Source organism: Sinocyclocheilus anshuiensis, unplaced genomic scaffold, assembly GCF_001515605.1.
Source record: "Sinocyclocheilus anshuiensis isolate Anshui unplaced genomic scaffold, SAMN03320099.WGS_v1.1 scaffold1346, whole genome shotgun sequence".
NCBI classification, from domain to species: Eukaryota; Metazoa; Chordata; class Actinopteri; order Cypriniformes; family Cyprinidae; genus Sinocyclocheilus; species Sinocyclocheilus anshuiensis.
The window spans coordinates 280,512-301,463 of NW_015555726.1; the positions used below are offsets into that span (position 1 = coordinate 280,512).

At 36.2% G+C, this 20,952-nt stretch overlaps 3 protein-coding genes across 7 annotated transcripts in view; all 3 read left to right on the forward strand.

Moving 5' to 3' along the window:
* The first annotated feature begins 991 nt into the window (after positions 1-991).
* Positions 992-10,366, forward strand: LOC107672674 (peptidyl-prolyl cis-trans isomerase G). Of its 3 annotated transcripts, XM_016465973.1 has the most exons (14): positions 992-1,121; positions 1,873-1,937; positions 2,040-2,114; positions 3,431-3,538; positions 3,614-3,658; positions 4,191-4,278; positions 4,773-4,802; positions 4,913-5,052; positions 5,840-6,008; positions 6,641-6,844; positions 7,877-7,958; positions 8,780-8,931; positions 9,165-9,694; positions 9,728-10,366. In XM_016465973.1, exons 2-14 carry the CDS (start codon positions 1,877-1,879, stop codon positions 10,159-10,161), a joined length of 2,118 nt encoding a protein of 705 aa, XP_016321459.1. In that variant the 5' UTR covers positions 992-1,121; positions 1,873-1,876; the 3' UTR covers positions 10,162-10,366. The 3 variants fall into 3 exon arrangements, with proteins under 3 accessions (XP_016321459.1, XP_016321458.1, XP_016321460.1); XM_016465972.1 differs by having other exon boundaries at positions 9,165-10,366; XM_016465974.1 differs by lacking the exons at positions 992-1,121; positions 1,873-1,937; positions 2,040-2,114; positions 3,431-3,538; positions 3,614-3,658 and having other exon boundaries at positions 4,195-4,278; positions 4,727-4,802; positions 9,165-10,366.
* A 2,707-nt stretch (positions 10,367-13,073) lies between these two features.
* LOC107672657 (probable phosphatase phospho2) lies at positions 13,074-14,683 on the forward strand. 2 transcript variants are annotated; one of them, XM_016465944.1, is made up of 2 exons: positions 13,074-13,216; positions 13,330-14,683. In XM_016465944.1, exons 1-2 carry the CDS (start codon positions 13,136-13,138, stop codon positions 14,059-14,061), a joined length of 813 nt encoding a protein of 270 aa, XP_016321430.1. In that variant the 5' UTR covers positions 13,074-13,135; the 3' UTR covers positions 14,062-14,683. The 2 variants fall into 2 exon arrangements, with proteins under 2 accessions (XP_016321430.1, XP_016321431.1); XM_016465945.1 differs by having other exon boundaries at positions 13,151-13,216; positions 13,335-14,683.
* Positions 14,684-15,683: 1,000 nt separating this feature from the next.
* Positions 15,684-20,952, forward strand: part of LOC107672675 (lupus La protein-like) — a 7,944-nt gene continuing 2,675 nt past the window's right edge. The window contains exons 1-9 of one of the 2 annotated variants that reach the window (XM_016465975.1): positions 15,684-15,880; positions 16,409-16,470; positions 16,564-16,667; positions 17,556-17,730; positions 17,909-18,016; positions 20,078-20,181; positions 20,307-20,378; positions 20,450-20,492; positions 20,576-20,713. In XM_016465975.1, the coding sequence (XP_016321461.1) occupies positions 16,414-16,470; positions 16,564-16,667; positions 17,556-17,730; positions 17,909-18,016; positions 20,078-20,181; positions 20,307-20,378; positions 20,450-20,492; positions 20,576-20,713 (801 nt within the window). In that variant the 5' untranslated portion in view covers positions 15,684-15,880; positions 16,409-16,413. The remainder of the gene's footprint in view (positions 15,881-16,408; positions 16,471-16,563; positions 16,668-17,555; positions 17,731-17,908; positions 18,017-20,077; positions 20,182-20,306; positions 20,379-20,449; positions 20,493-20,575; positions 20,714-20,952) is intronic. The other variant, XM_016465976.1, reaches the window with a different exon arrangement.

Here is a 20,952-nt window from a genome sequence, read left to right on the forward strand (position 1 = left end):
CGCCAAACTTACTGAGAAAAAACAACAACAACATCAACAAATGAGAGTAGTAAACAAACTTTAACAGCTTCCACAAGATTTCATTTATATACAGTGGAGATCAAAATTAGAGAACAATCTATAAATACTTGATTTTTTCAGAAATATTGTTAATCTTCATCGCTAAAAATTTGAATGTTGCTGAAGGAGGTTCTGATAAGCATTTGCATTCACCCTTCCATGCTGCAGAAAACATTCCCCAAACCATGACACTTCCTCCACCTTTCACTGACTTCTTTACCCACTCGGGGTTCAGTATTTCCCCAGTTTGATGCCGAACATAATGTTTCCCATCTGACCCAAATAAACTAAACTTGCTCTCATCACTAAAGTGAACTTTGAACCAGTTCTTCTCTCTCCACACAACATGCTCCTCAGCAAAGGCGAGATTGAGAGTCTCCGCGTGATCTTCTCTCGCATTTGTCTTACGTGGATGACCATCCTTTTTAGGGAACTTGAATTAGTGTTATTGTAAAGCTGCAATATTCGAGAAATCAGATTAGGAATGACCAGCTTCTCTTGCAGTGGCTGAAAGGGTCGTCCCTTTGGCCTTCATCTGGACTGCGTCCTGTTGCAGGTTTTCAGTCACCTTAGAGCACACCTTGCAATGTCATTGAAAATTAGGGTTTGTCATATAATTAAGGAAATTAGCACCAGGACTTTTCAAATATCTCATTCAAGTTTCTTATACTGTGCTTCAGAATACAATTAATTTATGAAATATGCTTAAAAACTACCCTCCTACTCCTTAGGATAACTTCAAATAGGACTAAGCAGTTACTTTTAAATTTAGGACATCATAGGTTGTTTTTTAATTTGATCTCCACTGTATATGATGAAACCACTGATCTGTATAATGAAACTCAAACGAAAATTAACTCCAAATCCCATTAGATTTTTGACCGCTTTAAGCTTCCGTAGTCTCTGGTTCAGGCGGTGTACGTTTTTACCCAGAATGCACCGATGATCGTCACGGCGCCATCTTTACAGACCTGCGCGCGCGGCGAGGACACGAGAACAACAGTCGATGTTGTTAATGTTCTCTTCGTTTTGGTAGCATTGGTTTAACTTGATTCAAGCATGTAAGTTATACTTCCTGTCAAAGACATAAAAATTACTTTGTAGAAAAAGGGAAGAACGAAAGCGAAATCTCAACATAATTGACACATGTAGCCCGTTAGCATGCTAGTCATTCAATCTTTAAAAGGCAAAACGCTGCGATTGTAGCGCGGGTATGAGCAAATAGAACCAATTATCCGATTTCTTAAAGCTAATTCGATAAATATGCAGTTTAAACAAATACGGATACTCAAGGTGTGCTGCTGTTGATGATTTCTCGTGTGTTTTTAGCACTAGCTTAGCTGAATGCAGGGAGACTCGGAGAACACAAGCAGCAGCACGAAAATAAACATCTGAGTGTCGTTTTATTCTAAAGCTGTTTACAATCTCAAAGGTAACATAAAAAAACCGTCGAATAGACTGAGACATGTTCATATGCTGTAACGTGCTATTCTGCTGAAAGTGAAAGTGCCGACACTGATATTGACGCTCAATTAGAGTAACGTTAGGCAAGAAAATAACATGAACAATAATTGACTTGGAGGACTTGCTACACGAGCAATATGAAATACTGATATCCTCTATGGCGTATCTATCAGAGTCTGTCAAAAACATGCCATAATACACAAGCAGATCAAAAGGTTTTGGCCGTCATGGAGTCTGTTAGTGTGTAATAGTGTTACACTAGTGAAGCAGGTTTTTGATGGTGTGTTGAGTCTGTGAGCACAGATGTGTTGCTGTAATAGTGCTGCTTGTTGTGTTATGTGCTTGCAGTGCGATGGGGGTGAAGGCGCAGCGTCCTCGCTGCTTCTTTGACTTTGGCATCAGTAATGTGCCAGGTGAGACTATATGCACAGCTGCTCTTCAGTACAGTTCCCACAGTGAAAATGTGGGATGAGTTTCCCTGTATGATCATTTTCTCCTGGTTTTCCTTTCTGCAGCGGGACGAGTGGTCATGGAGCTTTTCTCGGAGGCATGTCCCAAGACATGTGAAAACTTCCGCTGCCTGTGTACAGGTATTTATAGATAAATAGATTGACATCTCTATTAGGGGTGTGCGATATTGACAAAAAATGATATCTCGATATTTTATGGGATTTTATCGATAACGATAATTAGACGATATTTTGCTGAGTGTGTTATTGTGCTGGTACCTTAAGGACTGCCGAAGACAGCTGACTCCTAATGTTTTTAATATTCTTCATATTCTGTGTGGTGGTCAGTTCATACTGATAGAAATTAATCTTTTACAATCAGTTTAAACTGATTTTTGCATTTTATGGGCATTTTTACCTTTATAAAGCCATTTTTTCTAAAAGTGCCCATTATCTTTTGAGTCAAATTCTTACATTTAATCAGGGAATTAGAATAATAAGACATTTGGGCTGTTACCAAGCAAATTAAATCAACACAGAAGCTGCATCTGAAGTGGCATTTAGATGTATTTACACACATGTATTTTGTTTAATGCAAGACATGAATGCATTTAACCTGCGATTACAAATGCATAAATAATGTTTTGATATATTAAACATAAAACGTTGAATACTGATATTTGAAATGATTTAAAACATGAAAAAAATCAAAAAAAAAAGAAAAGAAAGAAAAAGCCGAAATGTGAAATTAATCACTGTTAATAAGTGAGTCATTGCGATTGAACCGAATCATTTAAACGGTTGATTCATTCAAGAACGAAACACCGTCATGTTGCTCAGAGACACAAAACAGCGCTGTGGCTGTATTCGGGATGATTTTTGTTGGCGAAATAGAGCAAAAACAAGCAATATGGTGTCTAAAACGTAAGTCTCTTAATTAACTTATTGTTTATTGAATTCAATGTCACATTTGTAATCATGGTAATTTTTGGAGAAAAACGGCACTCTTCGTGTGAAATTTAATAACTATATGAAGTGGTATAAATATATAAATGTTCTGCCATGTCTTAAATTTGTGATCATTCTAAATGCATTTTAATAGACAGAATCATGCAGTGAAAGAAAACACACTAAATGCGCACACGCACTAGTCTAGACTTCACGTAATGTATGCGTGCGCTCTGTAGGGATGTTTTGAATGGTTTTTGCAAAATACTCGATAATGTCAAATCGCACATTGTTAAAACAACAATTACGATATTATCGCAGACGATATATATCGCACACCCCTAATCTCTATATATTTATATTTTATAATTTATTTAAAATTACTTGAGTAATTACATTTTTTCTTTTTAGTCAGAGGAACCTTAATTTTAACAATACAGCAAATTAGGTTCAAAACGTTTAATGCAGTAAAATCTGTGTTTATGCATTGTGGGGTTTTTTGTCTCCAGGTGAGAAAGGAATTGGCAAGACTACCCAGAAACCCTTGCACTATAAAGGAAGTCTGTTTCACAGGATAGTGAAGGACTTTATGATACAAGGAGGAGACTTCAGTGAAGGTACTTCTGTCTTTTGCAATTTTTTATGTATATCCTATGGGCGATGACGTTTGACAGAAATGTTTGCCTTAACAGGAAATGGCAGAGGTGGTGAATCTATATATGGAGGTTTCTTTGAAGGTGAGTGTCCTTTTCCCCACTTCATAAGCATGTGCATATTAATAAAATATTGGAATTTTTTTTTTTTTTTTAAGTTCCACAGTGATGTCCAATTTGTAAATCGTTTTAAGATGACTCTTCATTGACTTGATTAACCAGGTTCATAAATCACAGACTTCAAGGGTCAACATGAAACATTTCTACATAATTTTAGTATTATTTATACATTTATTTTTTTAAATAATATTATTGAATTAGCTTGTATTACTGTATTATTAGTTTTTATTTTAAGTTTTGTGCTTTTGTCAATTTTATTCTTTTTTTTTTTTTTTTTTCAAATTTCTATTTAGCTTTAATTTTTGTAGTAATTTTAGAACTTCAACTTCAGTTAGTTGCCATAGTAATATTTCTAAGTACGTTTTTTTTCTTATAAGTTCTTTTAATTTAATTTTATTTTATTTAAGCACTTTTTAATAGTTTTAGTTACTATATTATATATATATATATATATATTATATATAATATTCGGTCATTTTATCTCATCTTTGTCTAGATGAGAGCTTCTCAATGAAACATACCAAAGAGTTCCTGCTGTCGATGGCAAACAGAGGGAAGGACACCAATGGCTCACAGTTCTTTATGTGAGTCCAGCATACATGCTTCTTTACAGCTTTATCATTTTATAAAACTTTGTTGTTGTTGTGAAAACCTGTATCTGACCTGTAAATCATGCTTTTTACAGTCATTTTACAGTTTAATATGTTACTATATACATTGCCCTACCCCGCTCATATGGTATTAATTTAATTTATTCATTTATTTTATTTGTGCAGGTCTTAAAAAATCTTAAGTTTGAGCCTAAAAATCCTGCAGATACCCTGCTTTAGGGGGCGTCACTACTGACCTGTTGGATAGTGGATTGTACCATTCTCTTTGAAAACTACCATCATCTTTTTTGCAGCCTTGATGTAGAATAAATGTTTATGTTCTCAGTGCATTGGTTTGGTCTTGAGCTAGTTATGAACTGCAAGTGATAATGACTCGGATCGATTTATGGTGTGCATTAATCACTGTTTTTGTGTTCGTTAGATTTATATTTACATTCTGCCTCACTGTTTTGTGTCCCTGACCATAGAACTACAAAACCAACTCCTCACTTGGACGGGTAAGTGTGCAGCACAATGTAATGTACCAACTAGTAATTTTTGATAAACTCCTAGGTAACATAAATATCTTCTGCAGTGTTTAACAGGTTTTGTTGCTTTTTTTCCCCAGAATTCATGTGGTGTTTGGTCAGGTGATCTCCGGCCAGGAGGTGATCCGGATGATTGAGAGTCAGAAGACGGATACCAACAGCCGACCCTATGCCGAGGTCAAAGTGCTCAACTGTGGGGAACTTGTTCCAAAATCTAAAGGTGATATTTCATATTTTCTTTTCTCATGTTTAAGGTTAGAAATGTTTAGATGTTTTACGTTATTATTTTTACCTTATATTTTTATTGCGTTCTTGTGTAGAAATATGCTTCCTTATGGCCCCATTTTTCCAAATTCAAATTCACATTTTTTTTTTTTTTCAGTTTTAAATAAATGTTCTGTTATCATTTTTCTGGATTTTGTTTTAATGGTTAAGTAAAATTTGAGTAATCAAAAAGCAATGTCTAATTAAATTAAATCATTAAGCTTAGACACTTTAACAACAAAAAATAATAAATAGTCTTATGAATAATAAAATAATGTATATATATACACATATTATCAAAAACAGTGGTACTCAAATGAAGGAATAAAACATTGGGCCATCCAAAAGTTTTAGATTTTTTCCATCTTACTCATTTTGTAGTGACTTCTACACTCAAAACTAAAGCATTCAGAGCCACTGTCACTTAATTAAGAATGAACAAATTAAATTATTTAATAAGTGGGTTCAATCAGGGCACATCAATTGTGATAAAACTGTCCAGTGTTATGGATGTCAGTATTTAATGGTCACTATGGTTGTGTTATTCACGACTATCCCTAGACTTGACGTTAATAATTCATTCATGCAGAATGTTCCTATAAACTTTTATTAAAAATTATGATTGGCAGTGCAAAAATAGCATCTCAAAAGAGATCACACTTTAATTTAATCTTGGTTTAATCATACTGACAAATTTTTTTCCAGTCAAATTATGAAAGCGTGTTTCAACTTTTGTCATCCAGCAAAAAAAGAAAAGAAGCATCAGTCATCCAGCGAGAGTGACGACGACTCTTCCTCAGACAGCTCCTCGAACTCAGAGGAATCAGAGAAGGAGAAGAAACGACGGAAGAAACATAAGAAGGAACACAAGAAAAAGAAAGAACAGAAACACAAGAAGAAAGACAAGAAAGGGTACAGTCACCTTTTACACATTTATGATGAGAATCTTTCACCCTGCAACAACGCTAATATGAAATGCTTAAAAATTTGAAGTATTTACTTTCCACGTGTGTTGAGCACACCATTACTAAAAGCTCAACACAGTACCAAAATTATCACAGACAAAATAAACAGTCTTTTAAAGTTCTACATTTAAAATCTATCAATAATATATAACAATGTCTGAAATGGTTTTGCCAGCCAATAATTCGTGTTTTTGTTTATTTTGTACAAACCATGTTCATCATTGCTGAAAGTAAATTTTAATGTAGCCTGGGATGTATTTTCATTTATCTTTGTCTAGTTTTACTCATTGTTTTTAAGGATAAGGGCATCTGCATAATTTGACTTGACTGGTGAATGCGCACCAGAAATCTATAGAGTTTGTTTGGATGCACAACCTGTGACGAGAGCAAAACAAGATGTTGGTTTTCCTTTCTTTAAAAAATTTCAGATGGCTGTTTATTTTCATACACTACATAGTATCGTGAATAGATAATTCTATGGTTAATTTCATTTCATTTTTTGCACTTAGTGCTGTTTTTGCCTTCTGTCCACAACTTCTTCAGAAGAGTGTAAGAATTTTAACATATCTTTTTCTGTAGGTCTGATGAGGAAGAGGCTGATCCCCAATCCGTGTCGACCATCCGCCCAGAGGAAGTCCCGCCCATTCCAGAAAACCGCTTCCTAATGAGGCGAAGCCCCCAGAAGGCCAAAGAAGAGGAGCAGGGGAAAGAAAAGCACAAGGAGGACTCTGGGAAAGACAGACAAAGAGAAAGAGACAGGGAGAGAGAGAGGGAAAGGGACAGGTAGGATGTGATATTTTAATACTTCATTCAGTAATGTTGTGTAGGATCATTTGTTGTACAGACATGGATGAAATGTTTATGTTGTGTGATTTTATTATTTTCCTCTCCTGTTCGTAAATATACGATTGAATTGTGAAGTTGAAATGTTTCCTCTTGCCATGAATATAGCCACTGCTGCTGACATGGCGTTAAAGGTGCAATAGGTGATTGTCTTCAGAAACATTTTTTGTTATGCTGGTTGAAAGTCTCTTCACATCCCGATAGCAATCATTAAGTTAAGTGGTCTAAATGTATTTGTCTGTATTTATATATTCGGTGGAAGGCGTAGGACCAAGAAATGTTCGTCCAATCAAAACGCTCTGTCCGAGCGTTTTAATTGGCTTTCCTACCTGCCTGTCAATGTATGTATCTGCATACCTCTGCGCACCCGGTTCGTGCAGACAGGATACGTCATCAGTGCGTTCATGCACGCTGTGCAGACAGAGCAAGAATGGCAGACAAATATCAACAACCCGATCTTCCTTCCTGGTATTGTAGTACTTTTAAAGTTTTCTCACCGGTGAATGATGCATGATGTAGCCCTGCGGTTCCCAATTCCAGTCCATATTATTCATATCCAGCGCACATATTTTGCATGTCTCGCTTGGTTAACACAACCGATTCAGATAACCAACTCATTAGAAGTGAGCTACATGTAATGTGCATGAACTGTGTTCCGATCGATATGATCCCTACACTGTGTTCATTGCTCCCTTCTCCCTGAGCAGGGATTTTCTTAATCTTGGAACATGGGCTGGAATTGAGAACGGCTGATGTAGCCTCTTGTAGTAATGTTGTCTCTGGTACTCTGGTCTGTGAGCGTCTATGCGTTCAGGGGGCGTGGCTTTGGACGGCGATTGCAGGGAGGGTGGGACGTTCGCTTTCAGTGCTATCAGGCTAAAGTTTGAGTTTGCATTTTCCAAGATCTCCTACTGCACCTTTAAATCATAAATTAATAAAACTCCTGTTCGTAACTTGTAAATTCAATTCCAGACCCATGGCGAACTCCCGGCCAAACCGCACGAGACTGGTGATGACCAGGTCAGGGCGCAGAATTAAAGGAAGAGGACCAAGGGTGAGAGAATAATTATGATTTGCTTTGAAAGGCAGATCATGGCCTGTTTTCACAGACGGGGCTTAGTGTAAGCCAGGACTAGGCCATAGTTCAATTAGGATTTTAAAGTAATTTTTATAAACATGCCTTAGAAAAAACATTACTGGTGTGCATCTTGAGACAAAACAAGGGCACTGACATATTTCAAGCTCAATCAGTGCAAGATTCTTTCAGTTGAAACCACTCAGACTTGCATTTTAGTCTGGGACTAGGCTTAAGCCTTGTCTGTGAAACCGGGGGCATGAGTTTTAAATGTTAATACACTCAGAAAGTTTGGGGTCGGTAAGATTTCTGAAAGGCATTTCTTCTGCTTAGCAAGGCTGCATTTATTTGATCAAAAAATCCAGGTAAAACAGTCATATTTTGACATTTTAACCATTTAAAAAAAAAAAATTATATTTTAATGCATATTCAAATTTCATTTATTCCTGTGATGCAGCGCTGAATTTTCAGCATCATTCCTCCAGTCTTCAGTGTCACATGATCCTTCAGAAATCATTCTAATATGCTGATTTGCTGCTCAAGAAACATTTCTGATTATTATCAATGTTGAAAACCGTTCAATAGAATAACATTAGTTTAAAATAGCATTTTTTTTTTTAAATATTATAAATGTCTTAACTGTTACTTTTGGTCAATTTCACGCATCCTTGCTGAATATAAAAAAAACATTAACTGATCCCAAACTGTTGAACGATGCATGTTTTGTTTTACATGTTTTCTTTCTGATTTTTATTGAAAGAAATTTAAACTCATTTTTATTTATTTTTTACTTTCTGTAGCGCTACCGGACACCATCTAGATCTCGCTCGCGGTCATGGGATCGGTTTCGCCGCAGTGAGACGCCTCCACACTGGAGGCAGGAAATGCAAAGGACACAGAAAGCTAAAGCCAACACAGCTGCCACCCAGGATCGATGGATCAAAGGGGACAAGTATGTGCAATTTTTCACTGCATGCAAAATATTGCATCCAGGATTCATGAAATGAGAAGTTAATAAACTTGATGTGTTCACTCAAAAGTGAAATTGTTTACTTGCCCTTGTGCTGTTCCAAAACATTACTTGCACTCAAGTGTTATCTATATTATCTAATTTAGTAAATAAATATATTATCATAATTTTTATTCTTACTTGAAAATAAATCTTTCATGTATTTATTTTTTCAGAGGAGATATGTCAGAGGTAAAGACAGAAGCCACTGAACCAGCCAGTGAGAACAAAGCTTCAGGACAAGAAGAAGCAAAAAAGAACTCTGAACGAGAAAAGAGAGATGCAAAGCGGGAAAAATCACGCAGTCCCTCCAGAGGAAGAGATAGGAAGAGGGACAAACATCGCTCCAAAAGCAGAGATAGGGATGCACGGAAAAAGACAGATGCTGATGCGGAAAAGAAGAAAGCTCGCAGCCGGAGCAAGAGCAAAGACAAGAAGAGAGAGAAGGAAAAGCACAGCAAAGCAGATGACAAACGGGGACGCTCAAGCAGCAAGGACAGGAAAGAGAAAGATGCCAAAGAGCGAGAGAAGGACGGCGAACAAAAAGACAAAAGCAAAGAAAGGACCAAACAACATCCGGAAGGGAATGATAAGGAAAAGTTGAAGGAGGTGGAAAAGAAGAAGAATGGAGAGCAGCGTCGTGACCGATCTAGAAGCAGAGAAAAGGGACGCGATGCATCACGGAGGTCCAAGTCCAGGTCCAGAGGCCGTGACAAGCGTGGCCAATCACGCGACAGAGGCCGTGACAAGCGTGGCCAATCACGCGACAGAGGCCGTGACAAGCGCCACAGCAGCAGCCGGGACAGAAGATCATCTCGCCGGTCGAGAAGCAGAGAGCGAGACAGACGGGACCACGGGAGAGACGCAGAAGACCGAAACAAGAGGAAGAGTGCAGAGGAGTCAAAGAGCAAAGAGAGCAGAGGACGAGACAGGAGCTCCAAAGAACGATCCTCCCAGAGACAGAGAAGCCGAGAGCGAGATGATCGACAGAGCGGCAGGAAGAGGAAAGAAAAGAGTGACAGTGAAAGCAGCGATTCTGAGAGCGATGCTGATAAACAGAAGAAGAGAAAAAGGAGCGAGAGTCCGAAATCTAAAGAGAGAGCGAAGGACAAATCTAAAAGTCCAAGCAAAGATGCGAAGAAAAAGGGTTCCTCTTCCAGTGACAGCAACTGAGAGACTGCATGTACCACTCCATTTCTGTTTTCTTTTTCCCCATCAATGACTTGCTGTACAATGATGGATACAAAGAGACATATTTTAGTCATCGTGTGAACCAGACATGCCCTTCTCCTGAACGCCTGGAATATTTTTTTAATGGCTGATACCAATTGCATCCTAATTTGTTTCAGTTGAATCGGTTATATTTGTCCAGCTTTTATCAGACAATTGTTTTCATTTTCTTGCCCATATCCCGACATAAACGTTTAGTGAAAATGGTTGCTTAATTGCTTTTCTGTTCGATCTGAGCTGTGTTTTTTAAAAGGTGTTTGTTGGGGACATGTTTGAGTACCTTGGAGTTTTGTAAGGGCTTTATGTTTGTAAAGAGATGACAGTGTTAGGTTCTGTTTAATATGACAAATAAAAATTGATACTGAACCTGTGAACTTCACTTTCAGTGGTCCTGTTGATTGAAACCTCTTCCTAATTTCTGCAAGTGCAATTAGGAATTAAGGATGCAGCATATATTGGTAAGAGATTTTTTTTTTTTTCATTTATCTTTTTTTTTCTGTTTTGGCTGATATTGGTTATTTTACACATTTCACCTATTTTTAGATTTAGGTATTTTAGGTACATTCCAGCAAACCTTTAAAAGCATGAATAATTTAATAACGTATTAAATGTAATATTTAGTGAATATAAAGTCTGAAATTGATTTTAGTGTTTTATATCTAAAAAGTTCTACCATTGTGCGTTAATATTAGCATTTCTATATTTTTCATGCATCTCACAATTGAGCTATTTTGCTTCCATAACTTTTCTTTCAGAATTTTGGAAAGAAAACATCCAAAATACACATTTAATGATAGGAATAGTTTGCATCTGTAGATTTCAATTACAAACAATATCTTTAAAAGATCTTCTCAAAAGTTTTTTTTTCCAAGTTCTCCTCAGCAGCACTTGCATACAACACCTTCAGTTTTATTTCTACACTCTAAAAAATGCTGGGTTGTTTCAACCAAACTTTGGGTCAAATATGGACTAACCCAACTTTTGGGTTAAAAATTTAATGTAAAAATGTAACCCAATGGTTGGGTTAGTCCATATTTGACCCAAAGTTGGGTTGAAACAACCCAGCATTTTTTTAGAGTGTATCTATACTCTGAAGGTTATTACAGAGGGGTTTGTTCATGTATCATTTGCCTAATTTATATAACATTGTATACCTAAAAATATATATTTTTCTTGCTGTTGACGGTATGGAGTGACAGAAAGGGATCTCCAGAATCCTCTGTAAAAACCTTTAATATGTCAGCAAAATGAAATGGGACATTGGAACCTGGCTTTATCCAATCTTCAGATTCTCTGTTCTCTTCTGGAAATGTGCGAAAATTTGCTCAAATTTAATTTGATAACACATTTCCATATTTAAACATATTTCAGAAAACACATAATTAGGACTGCAACAAACGATTATTTTGATAATCGATTAAAAAAACGATCATTACAACAGTTAATTGACTAATCGTCAATTATATCACTAATTAATCAGTAGGCTTTCTTCTATTATTCTGCTTTTACAATTAGTTATAGGTAATACTGAGTTACACATATTGTAACTAATAATAAAACAAGGTGATCACGTCAGCTTTGAAGTGAATGTCAAATAATTATATTACTATTGTACAATTACAATTATTTTTTTTTACAATGCAAATAAATATATTTGGCACACAAAATCAGATGACAGAGAGATTCTGCCTAACATCTCCTTTTGTAAGCCATATATGGAACAAAATAAAGTGCAAAGACATTTTTTCGATACATTATTTTATTCACAACATTAGCTCTCTTAAAACACCTTATAGTGTCATAGTAATCAAAACAGTCCTGAGCTAGATCAAGCTTTAATCTATGCAAAAACCATACTATCACTTTAATATAATTTTTATTTATTTGTATTTATTTATTTATGCATTCACTAATAAAAAGATTCTATCATTAGCTAACTCCACACTAGACAGCTGATTTATAGCAGAAAATCAAGTTGTAATTCTAACTGAAAGCCAGACTAACACTGTGAGACTTTTTTTGTTGTTGTTGTTTAATACTGTAAAGCTGCATGCTTTAAAACAATCTATTGTATAAAGCGCTATTTAAATAAACGTGATGTGACTGGAGTGCCGATTGCAGAGCTGGTGCAAACTTATCTACATCGCTATGATAAGATGCTTTCTTAACTGCTGTTTTCTCAACGCTGTCATTTTTGATGTGTGTTTATTTCGTTATTGAGAGGAAAGCGTGCAGCACATTTTTACTTGTCTTCTTTTCTTGAATTGCATCTGGGAGAGCTGAATTACAGTCTTGCGCTACAGCGCCACACTGGTCAAACCGCGTTATTGCAGGCTCTTCCATTAAAGGGGTCCTATTATGCTCTTTTACAAAGTTTTGATTTTGTTTTGGGGGTGTACTAGAACAGGCTCTCATACTAGGTTGTGTTGAAAAAGCATAATAGGACCCCTTTAAGTCATATGAGATCAAACCACTATTCGACAACAAAAATATTTGTCGACAATTTTTTTTTTATTGTCGATAATGTCTACTAATAGTTTCAGCCCTACATGTAATAAAACAATTGTCTTAATGTACTGATTAATCAGTCATGGTGATATCTTTTTTTTCCCCTCTGTATTCATGCTTGAGACATTTTACTGATGTCTTAATGTGCATTATTTTTTATAACTATATATTTTTTTTATTATTATTATTAATAACTTTATGACTACTATTCTAAAATATTTTACTAGCAGTGTCTATATTTTAAGACATTTCCGTTTTCATTCGGAATTCACTTTTTTGAATGAAACAAAGCAAGAACGACCCAAGCGCTTACGATTCGAGTGACCAATCGGAGCGTCCCAAGACATTTGAGTGACGTGAGCGGCGGCCTATCAGAGACGAGCCATCGCTTGAGGGGCGGTGACTAATCATGCTTTGTGTTGTAAGCAATTTGGTATCGGTCTCAGAATCGCTAACGAAATCGAATAATTCAGTCAAGCTGCAGCTTCAGGTCAGTATATATTTGATTTGCTTGCGTGCATCTCGTTACTTGACTTTCTGATAAATATATGTTGGATATTGAACATCTGTTTGTCGGTCATTATGTCAATACTGTGTTTTTAGCGCAGAATGAAGACTTTAGTAGTGTTCGACTTCGATCACACTATAGTGGATGACAACAGCGACACATGGGTGATCCGCTCCACTCCTGAGCAGACGTTACCGGACTGGCTAAAGAAGTCGTACCAGAGAGGCCGCTGGACCGAGTATATGGGTCGAGTCTTGACCTACATCGGAGAGCAGTCCGTCCGGCCGGAGCACATGCGCGCGGTTATGGAGAGCATCCCGTTTACTGATGGCATGATCGAGCTCCTGACCTTCATATCTGAGCACAAGAAAGACATCGACTGCATTATAATCTCCGATTCTAATAGTGTCTTCATAGACTGGGTTTTGCATGCATCAGGGGTGAAGTCTGCTATGGATGACGTCTTCACCAACCCTGCCAGCATCGATGCGCGCGGCTATATGAGTGTGCGCTGCTTTCACGCGCATGACTGTCGGCAATGTCCTGTAAACCTGTGCAAGAGGAGGGTGCTGCAAGATTTCAGAGAGAAGCAAGCTAAGGCTGATGTGCATTATGAGAGGATTTGCTATATAGGAGATGGAGGAAATGACTTTTGCCCCATTAAAGAATTGAAAGAAGGGGATATTGCAATGCCTAGGAAAGGATTCACCCTAGAGAAACGGTTGTGCAAAGCCATTTCAGAGGATTCAGAAGCACTGCATGCGAAAATCATGCCCTGGGCTAGTGGCAATGAAATCCTCAGGCAATTAAGAGCTCTAATTGAGTAATATAGTATTATAGCCAAAACTACAGACTCACTGAACTAAATGAATAGCACGTTTATTCTGCAGTAAATGCATTATGTGCATCCTATTATAGCTCATTTCCCCCTTAATCTACTTGATAAAATAATACGGGCATGGTGTAATATGTCATAATTAAGTTTACGTTTCGGTTGCAGTGCACATTTTAAAATGTCATTTTTAACAGATTTACATCTAATTGTTTTTGACAGTAATTTTAAATCTCTTTGAGATTTAAATCATAAGATAAGCTCACTGTTTGGATTCATATAACAAATAATTTAACAGTTTGAGGTGCTTAATATTTAATTCGTTGAGGTTTGCTGCAGAACGTTAAAATGAACAAATGTTTTAACATGCTAGCTAAATATTTATTCTAAAATCTGCATGATGAAAAAATACTATGCCGATAAATACCATTATTGTCATGTTGTAAGAATTAATGCGGCCTGAATGTGACACTGCAGTTTGGTACTACTATGAAATGAAAATAGTTTAATATTTCAATGCAGAAGTTATAATACGAACCATATTATTATTATTGGAAACCCGAATCTGCTTGTTAGTATCATATTTGCATATATACAGTGGACCCCAAAAGTCTGAGACCGCTAGTAGTTTTTATTTTAGTTATATCATTTTTTTATATTTTATTAATATTTTTAAATTGATTGTATATTACAAATACATTTATTAAATAATAAAAGTATTTGCATAAGGAAATGTACTTTACAAATTGTCAGAAATTTTAAATGTTAATTTCCTTAAAATTTTACGGCATTATATTTATTACTGAAACACTTAATTTGTATTTTTATTTTCAGATTGTCAATGTGGTCTCAGACTTTTGGACCCCACTGTATGTCTCAGTGATGTTTCACAGCCGGGTCATAGTAGCTCGTGCTGAGTCCTGATAACAGCAGTTTGGGGTGAGACTTGTCACTCTTGACTTTAGATAAACAGTGTTGTGAATGTTTGTTCCTGAATGAGCTTGAGTTTAGATGGGTATTATAAATGCAGCCTGATTCTTGATTCGGTGTGTTGTATTGAAAGCAGACGGATGGAAGGAGAGCATGGACTCTAGTATTGGTTTATCAATGACAGAGAAGCTTGCATGTCAGAAAAGTTATATGACTGGAGCATCGCCATATTCTCCTAAACTGAGACCTTGTTCCTGTTAATATTTACAACAAATCTTGTGTCCTTTGTACTTGTGACACACAGGCCATTCACATGTTTAGTGTCTGATTATAAAGGAATAAATTACCCAGTCTAAGTTATGGCTTACCTTTTGTTTCTTTGAATGATTGTATCTGAAATGGAAGTTAAACTAAGTCTAGATAGCAGTCATAATTTAATGAAGCACAAACTGAGTTCATGATGTTATTAAGCAACAATACCCGGCTGCACAAACCTCTTAAGCTAAACCATTAGTTATAATTGTGTTTTTTTCATGCAGCTGGCTTCTTGCTTTTGTTAGGGATAATATATATAAATGACATATTTCAAATAAAATGCCTGAAGCGCCTATTAATAAATCGCCTGTGTTTTGCTTTATTAGTAGTACACAGGAGCATGGTAAAACTAATGAAGTCATTTTAAATTATTGAAAAAAAAAAAGATTTAAAAAGAGCTCGAAGTTTATGTAAAAATACTGTGTTCCGTGTTGAACTCACTTTCCCATGATTCTCCCCGCGGTCTCTGCGTGACGTCATAACAACGCGACGCCACCCCCTTGATTCACGTTCGGAGAGCGTTTAGTGTGGCGTTCGATTGAGATTCGACGGATCAGAACGCAGATAAAGTGAGTATGGTGTTTTTGCTTGTTTTTCTGATGTTTACAGTGTCGCAATGCTTCAAACAGGATAGAAAAACAGCAGGATAGAAAAACAGCAGTGACCGATTGGGCGCGCGATGTTTGTTCAGTGTCATTCTGCGACATGTGGCGCGCGTGGCGTACATGATTTATAAAGATTTATAACAACTATTGACTGAATTTATAGCCTACAGACAGGTTATTTTTAGTGCTATTTAACGCTGGATGTATTCACTTCAACAGTCAGCACTCAGTTTAAAACAGAAGCGGCATGCAGTAGTTCTGCTGTAACGTAACGTTACTCACACGTGGTTTGAGAATCACACGCTTCACCGCAATTTGTCATCAGTCTTTTATTTGAATTGTTATGCTGATAATACAGGTTTGTGATGTTACTTTTATAGAAAGTGCAAAACAGAAACAGTTTAAGTGCTTACAGACTTTAAAGAAAGAAAGAAAAAAAAATATATATATATATATATGTATATGTCCTCATTGGGATATATCTCATCCCAGCAGAGATGGCAGACAATCAGGAAATGTCTCTTCTGGAGAAGAAGGTGGTGGAACAAATTGAGGTGAGATGATAAGCATCATAAGTAGGTTTATTTTCTCCTTCAAAGCCTTCATTCAAATGAGTGACATGAATGTCATTGTTTCTGTGTGTTTAGTATTATTTTGGTGACCACAATCTCCCTCGAGACAAGTTTCTGAAGGAGCAGCTGCAGCTAGATGATGGCTGGGTCACTCTGGAGACAATGCTGAAATTTAATAGGTAACTACAAGAGAAATGCATCATGTTTCTGGAAATTAACAAATGGAAACGGAGTTTCTGCTGGTGCTAAAATTCACCCTTTCACAGATTAAGTCCATTAAAAGATTGTAAAATGGACCAGAAAGTCTTAATTTCATAAAGTCATGACATTAAATGTTGCGTTTAAAGTATATTTTCCTCAGTATTTTTGTCCTACAATACAAATACTTAAAACATCCTTAAAAACAAGATACATTTAGTTGCATATGCAAGATACAAAGTTTGAGAAATTGAACAAAATTAAGTGAGTTTATGCTTAAAACAGGAACTAAATGGCAATGGGTGTAAAACTAGGAATAAAAACTTGTAAATGGGTATAAAAACTTGTTTTCTCTTTGAATTAATTTGTTTTTTCTGTGCCAATTGATAGATGTTTGTTCTTGTTTTATAGATATTTGTTCTTGTTTCTTGTCAATATATCTTGACTTTAGACATTTGCTCTGGAAAACAAAATTCTGAGGATGAACATCACGTAAAAGAGTTAAAAACTGAAGTTAAAAGCAATGAAGATCTGTTGGAACTTCAGTTTTCAAACTTTGAAGTGTTGCTAATACAATTAATTGATATTGTATGGAATACAGATATTGTATTCCCTTCAGTTTATTCCTCAAATTTTATTTAGTTGGTCTTAAAGAGTCATAAAACCTGCAGAAACTCTGAATAATGCGTGTGTGTTTTTTGGATCTCCGTGAACTGTTTTTGCATGTGAAAAGAGCTAGTAATTAGAAATATTCCTTTTTAAAAATAACACTCAACACATGTCAGTTCACATAGCTTGTAAATCACATGGCTTTGGGCATCAGGGTTTTTGCTGCTGTTTTGTTTCTCATTTTGTATTGGTCCTCACAGACTAAAGAGTCTCACGTCAGATGCAGCTGCTATTGTGGAGTCGCTGCAAAAATCTAAAACGGGTCTGCTGGAGATCAGCGAGGACAAAACCAAAATAAGACGAAATCCGAACAAACCTCTTCCAGAGGACAATGAGGAATACAGGGATGTGCTCAAACACAAATCCGTCTACATGGTGAGCGAATGGGAACAATGACATTAAGTTCCTCTTTCGGCCTCATTTGCTCTAAAACAAACAGCTTATAATAGCATTTTAACATGTCGTCTTGTCCTGTTTGTATTATTTGATACTGTTGTTTTTCCATCTCTTTTGTTTCTGTTGGTTGACTGATGTTAATGTTTAAATTCAACAGAAAGGTTTTCCTCTTGAAACCACGCTGGATGAGATTAAAGAGTGGTTTGCAGATAAAGGCACAGTCGAGAACATCTACATGAGGAAAGGAGCCCAGAAGACTTTCAAAGTAAGGCTTTTAAAGTGTAAGAGCTCTTAAAGTGCCCCTATTATGGGTAATGAAAGGTTCATATTTTGGTTTTGGGAGTCCCCAACAACAGGTTGACATGCATGCAAGGTAGGGATGGGCGATATCTTATCGTTTGCGTTATACCGGTAAAAATTCTCCACACCATAATAATTCATCTTCCAGCGATAATAACCATAAAGTCTAGTTGTTGACATATTTCTGTGTGCGAGTGATGTGAAGGAAGGCGGACGTGAAATTGAGCAGCACCTTCTACAATCTGAAACAGGTTTGGATAGGGCTGTACAGTGCGACAAAAATCGGTCTGAGCCTTGAGTAAATGTACTACAGTAGCACGTGTGCGACACAGTTTTACATGTGTATGAGTCATTTACAAACCTGTTGTCCAACAAAGATATTTTAATTTATTGACATGCTCTCCATATTAACTTCATAACATAGTCGAGTGTTTGAAATAACTTATTTTTGTGATCAGACGTGGTTTCGTATCAGAATAAGACAGAAATACTATTTTATAGCATTATATAGAGTGATAAAGGCTATGTCGATTAGCATTGCATTATAAATATACTTTATCCTTATAAAAAATACCCAAGATTGCTTTGCATATGTGGAGTTTCTGCGCAAGGGCACCCTCCGGCTTCCAGTATGAATGAAACAGTCATTACATTGCGTGTGTACTCAGTAATGCTCACAACACCCTAGTTTGGGTAAAAATAGGAAAGATAATACTTTTCTCTAAAGAAACAGGATTCCCTAAATTATCGTCATTGATATCGTTATCGCAATAAATATCAGAAATCATCGTGATATATTTTTAAGCCCATATCGCCCATCCCTAATGCAAGGTCAAAAAACACTTTCATTGTTTTATAATATGCATTTATTTTTGCCTTGTTTGCTCAACGACTCCCAAACGATTTGCTCAACTATTCATTTTTCCAAACCCCTCCTTTGCGTGATGCTAATCTGCGGTGATTGGTCCGCGTCATGCCTGTAATGCCTGATAAAGCAGCGTTTGTGAGCGCAGTGCTGCTTTGTGTACAGCGTTACCGGGGAAACCGCCATTTTACCGCTCCAACAGCGGCACCTAGTGGCAAAGAATGAATTTGCGTTTTCATTCAGACCAACCAAAAGAATAACAAGTGGGCGGGCAATATGCTAATGATTCATGTTGACATCAACATGAAACGGCTTGGGATTCGTTTTAAAAACGACTCGTTTCAATGATTCAGAGTCGACTCTTTCTTTTGAGAGACAATAACTTTATGCACGGTGCACTTTCAGATTTAAAACTTTGCAGGATGTTTTCATTCGCTTAGAGCTGTGTTACACACTGCATGAAAGGTCATTTTCAAAAATCCATAATGGGGCACTTTAAAGTGACACAATAAGGAAACCATTTGGACAAATATCTTTCAAAAAGAAAAATGCAGGACATTTTTTTTCTGTGGTCAGACCAGTGTTATTTTAGTATTATTTATATATTACCATTTTTATTAATATTTTGAATGTTACTAAAATTATTTTAATTTTAGATTTAGTAAGTTTGTTCCTTTTGTAATTTTTCTATTTATCATTAATTTAATATTTTATAAATTAGGTACACTGTAAAAAAAAAGTCAATAAAACAGATAATTGGAATACATTTTACAAGAAAATAATATTTCAGTCTTCAAAATTTCATGTTTAATATATCGCCATTTCTTTGTAGTTAATTGTGAAATTTATTAGCAGTTATTCTGAGTAAAAATGGTTTCTTCATCAAGTTTTTTCCCCCCTCCCATTGTACTTCAAACAAGGTATTTGCCAAGGCAACTTTTTTTAAGTTGGTTTTTCATTAAATATTTATATTTTATTTTATTTCCGCTTGATTTCAATCAATGAAAACAATTTTTTTTAGTTAAAAACATTGGGACAGACAAGATTACAGTACTTGAAAACTGTACATCGTATTGTAAATCTATTTTGCTTTGAGTAAAATAGAAATTTTGTGTCTACCTAAACCATTTTTTCTGTTTCCATTGCTATTGTTGTGTGCAGGGATCGATCTTTGTGGTTTTAGAGTCTGAAGAAGCTGCCAAGGCTTTAGTGGAGCGCACTGATGTCAAAGAGTACAAAGGGAACGAGATGATCGTCATGATGAAGTAGGTGCTTCTGCAGTTCAGTTCCTCACTTGTCTCCGAGCATTGCATGTTGTTTTCCTAGTACCTGAATGGCTTTGAATATACTGGTGTGAGAGCTGTGTTAACCGTTAACCTCTTGTCTGTAGAGAGGCCTACTTTTCTAAAAAGTTTGCTGAGAGGAAGCAGAATCGTGTGGAAGCAAAAGCTAAAGCAAAAGGGTAATTCACAACACCGTTTTCTACAAAAAAGTGAGATGAAAGATGTTATAATTGGTAAATGTGCATTTCAGCGAAAAGGAGGACAAGCAGAAACAAGCTGAAGAAGAAGAGCTGGTGAGTTTTCATGCAGAAACGCAAACAAAACAAGTTCTCAGATGTGACTGTGTTAATAATATATGGCTCTTCTGTTTACCCAGAAATCCCTGAATGATCAGAGAGGCTGTCTGCTGAAGTTCTCCGGTGAATTGGGTCAGACCTCCAGAGAGGATTTCCACACGGTCTTCTCAGATCATGCTCAGATCAAATGGATTGATTTCACCAGAGGAGCTAAAGAGGTGAGAAATCAACATGTTTCACAAATAATTGTCACATTCAGGTCTAGACAACATTATTTTCAAGATTATTTATTGGATGTTTAATTTTCACATCAATTGTAAAATTGCATTTTAGCTGGTGTTGTATAGTTGTAATGTTGTAATTTAAAGAGGTATACACATGTGCGCACACAATCATATTTTAAATGAATTATATACATACATACATACATACATATATATATATATATATATATATA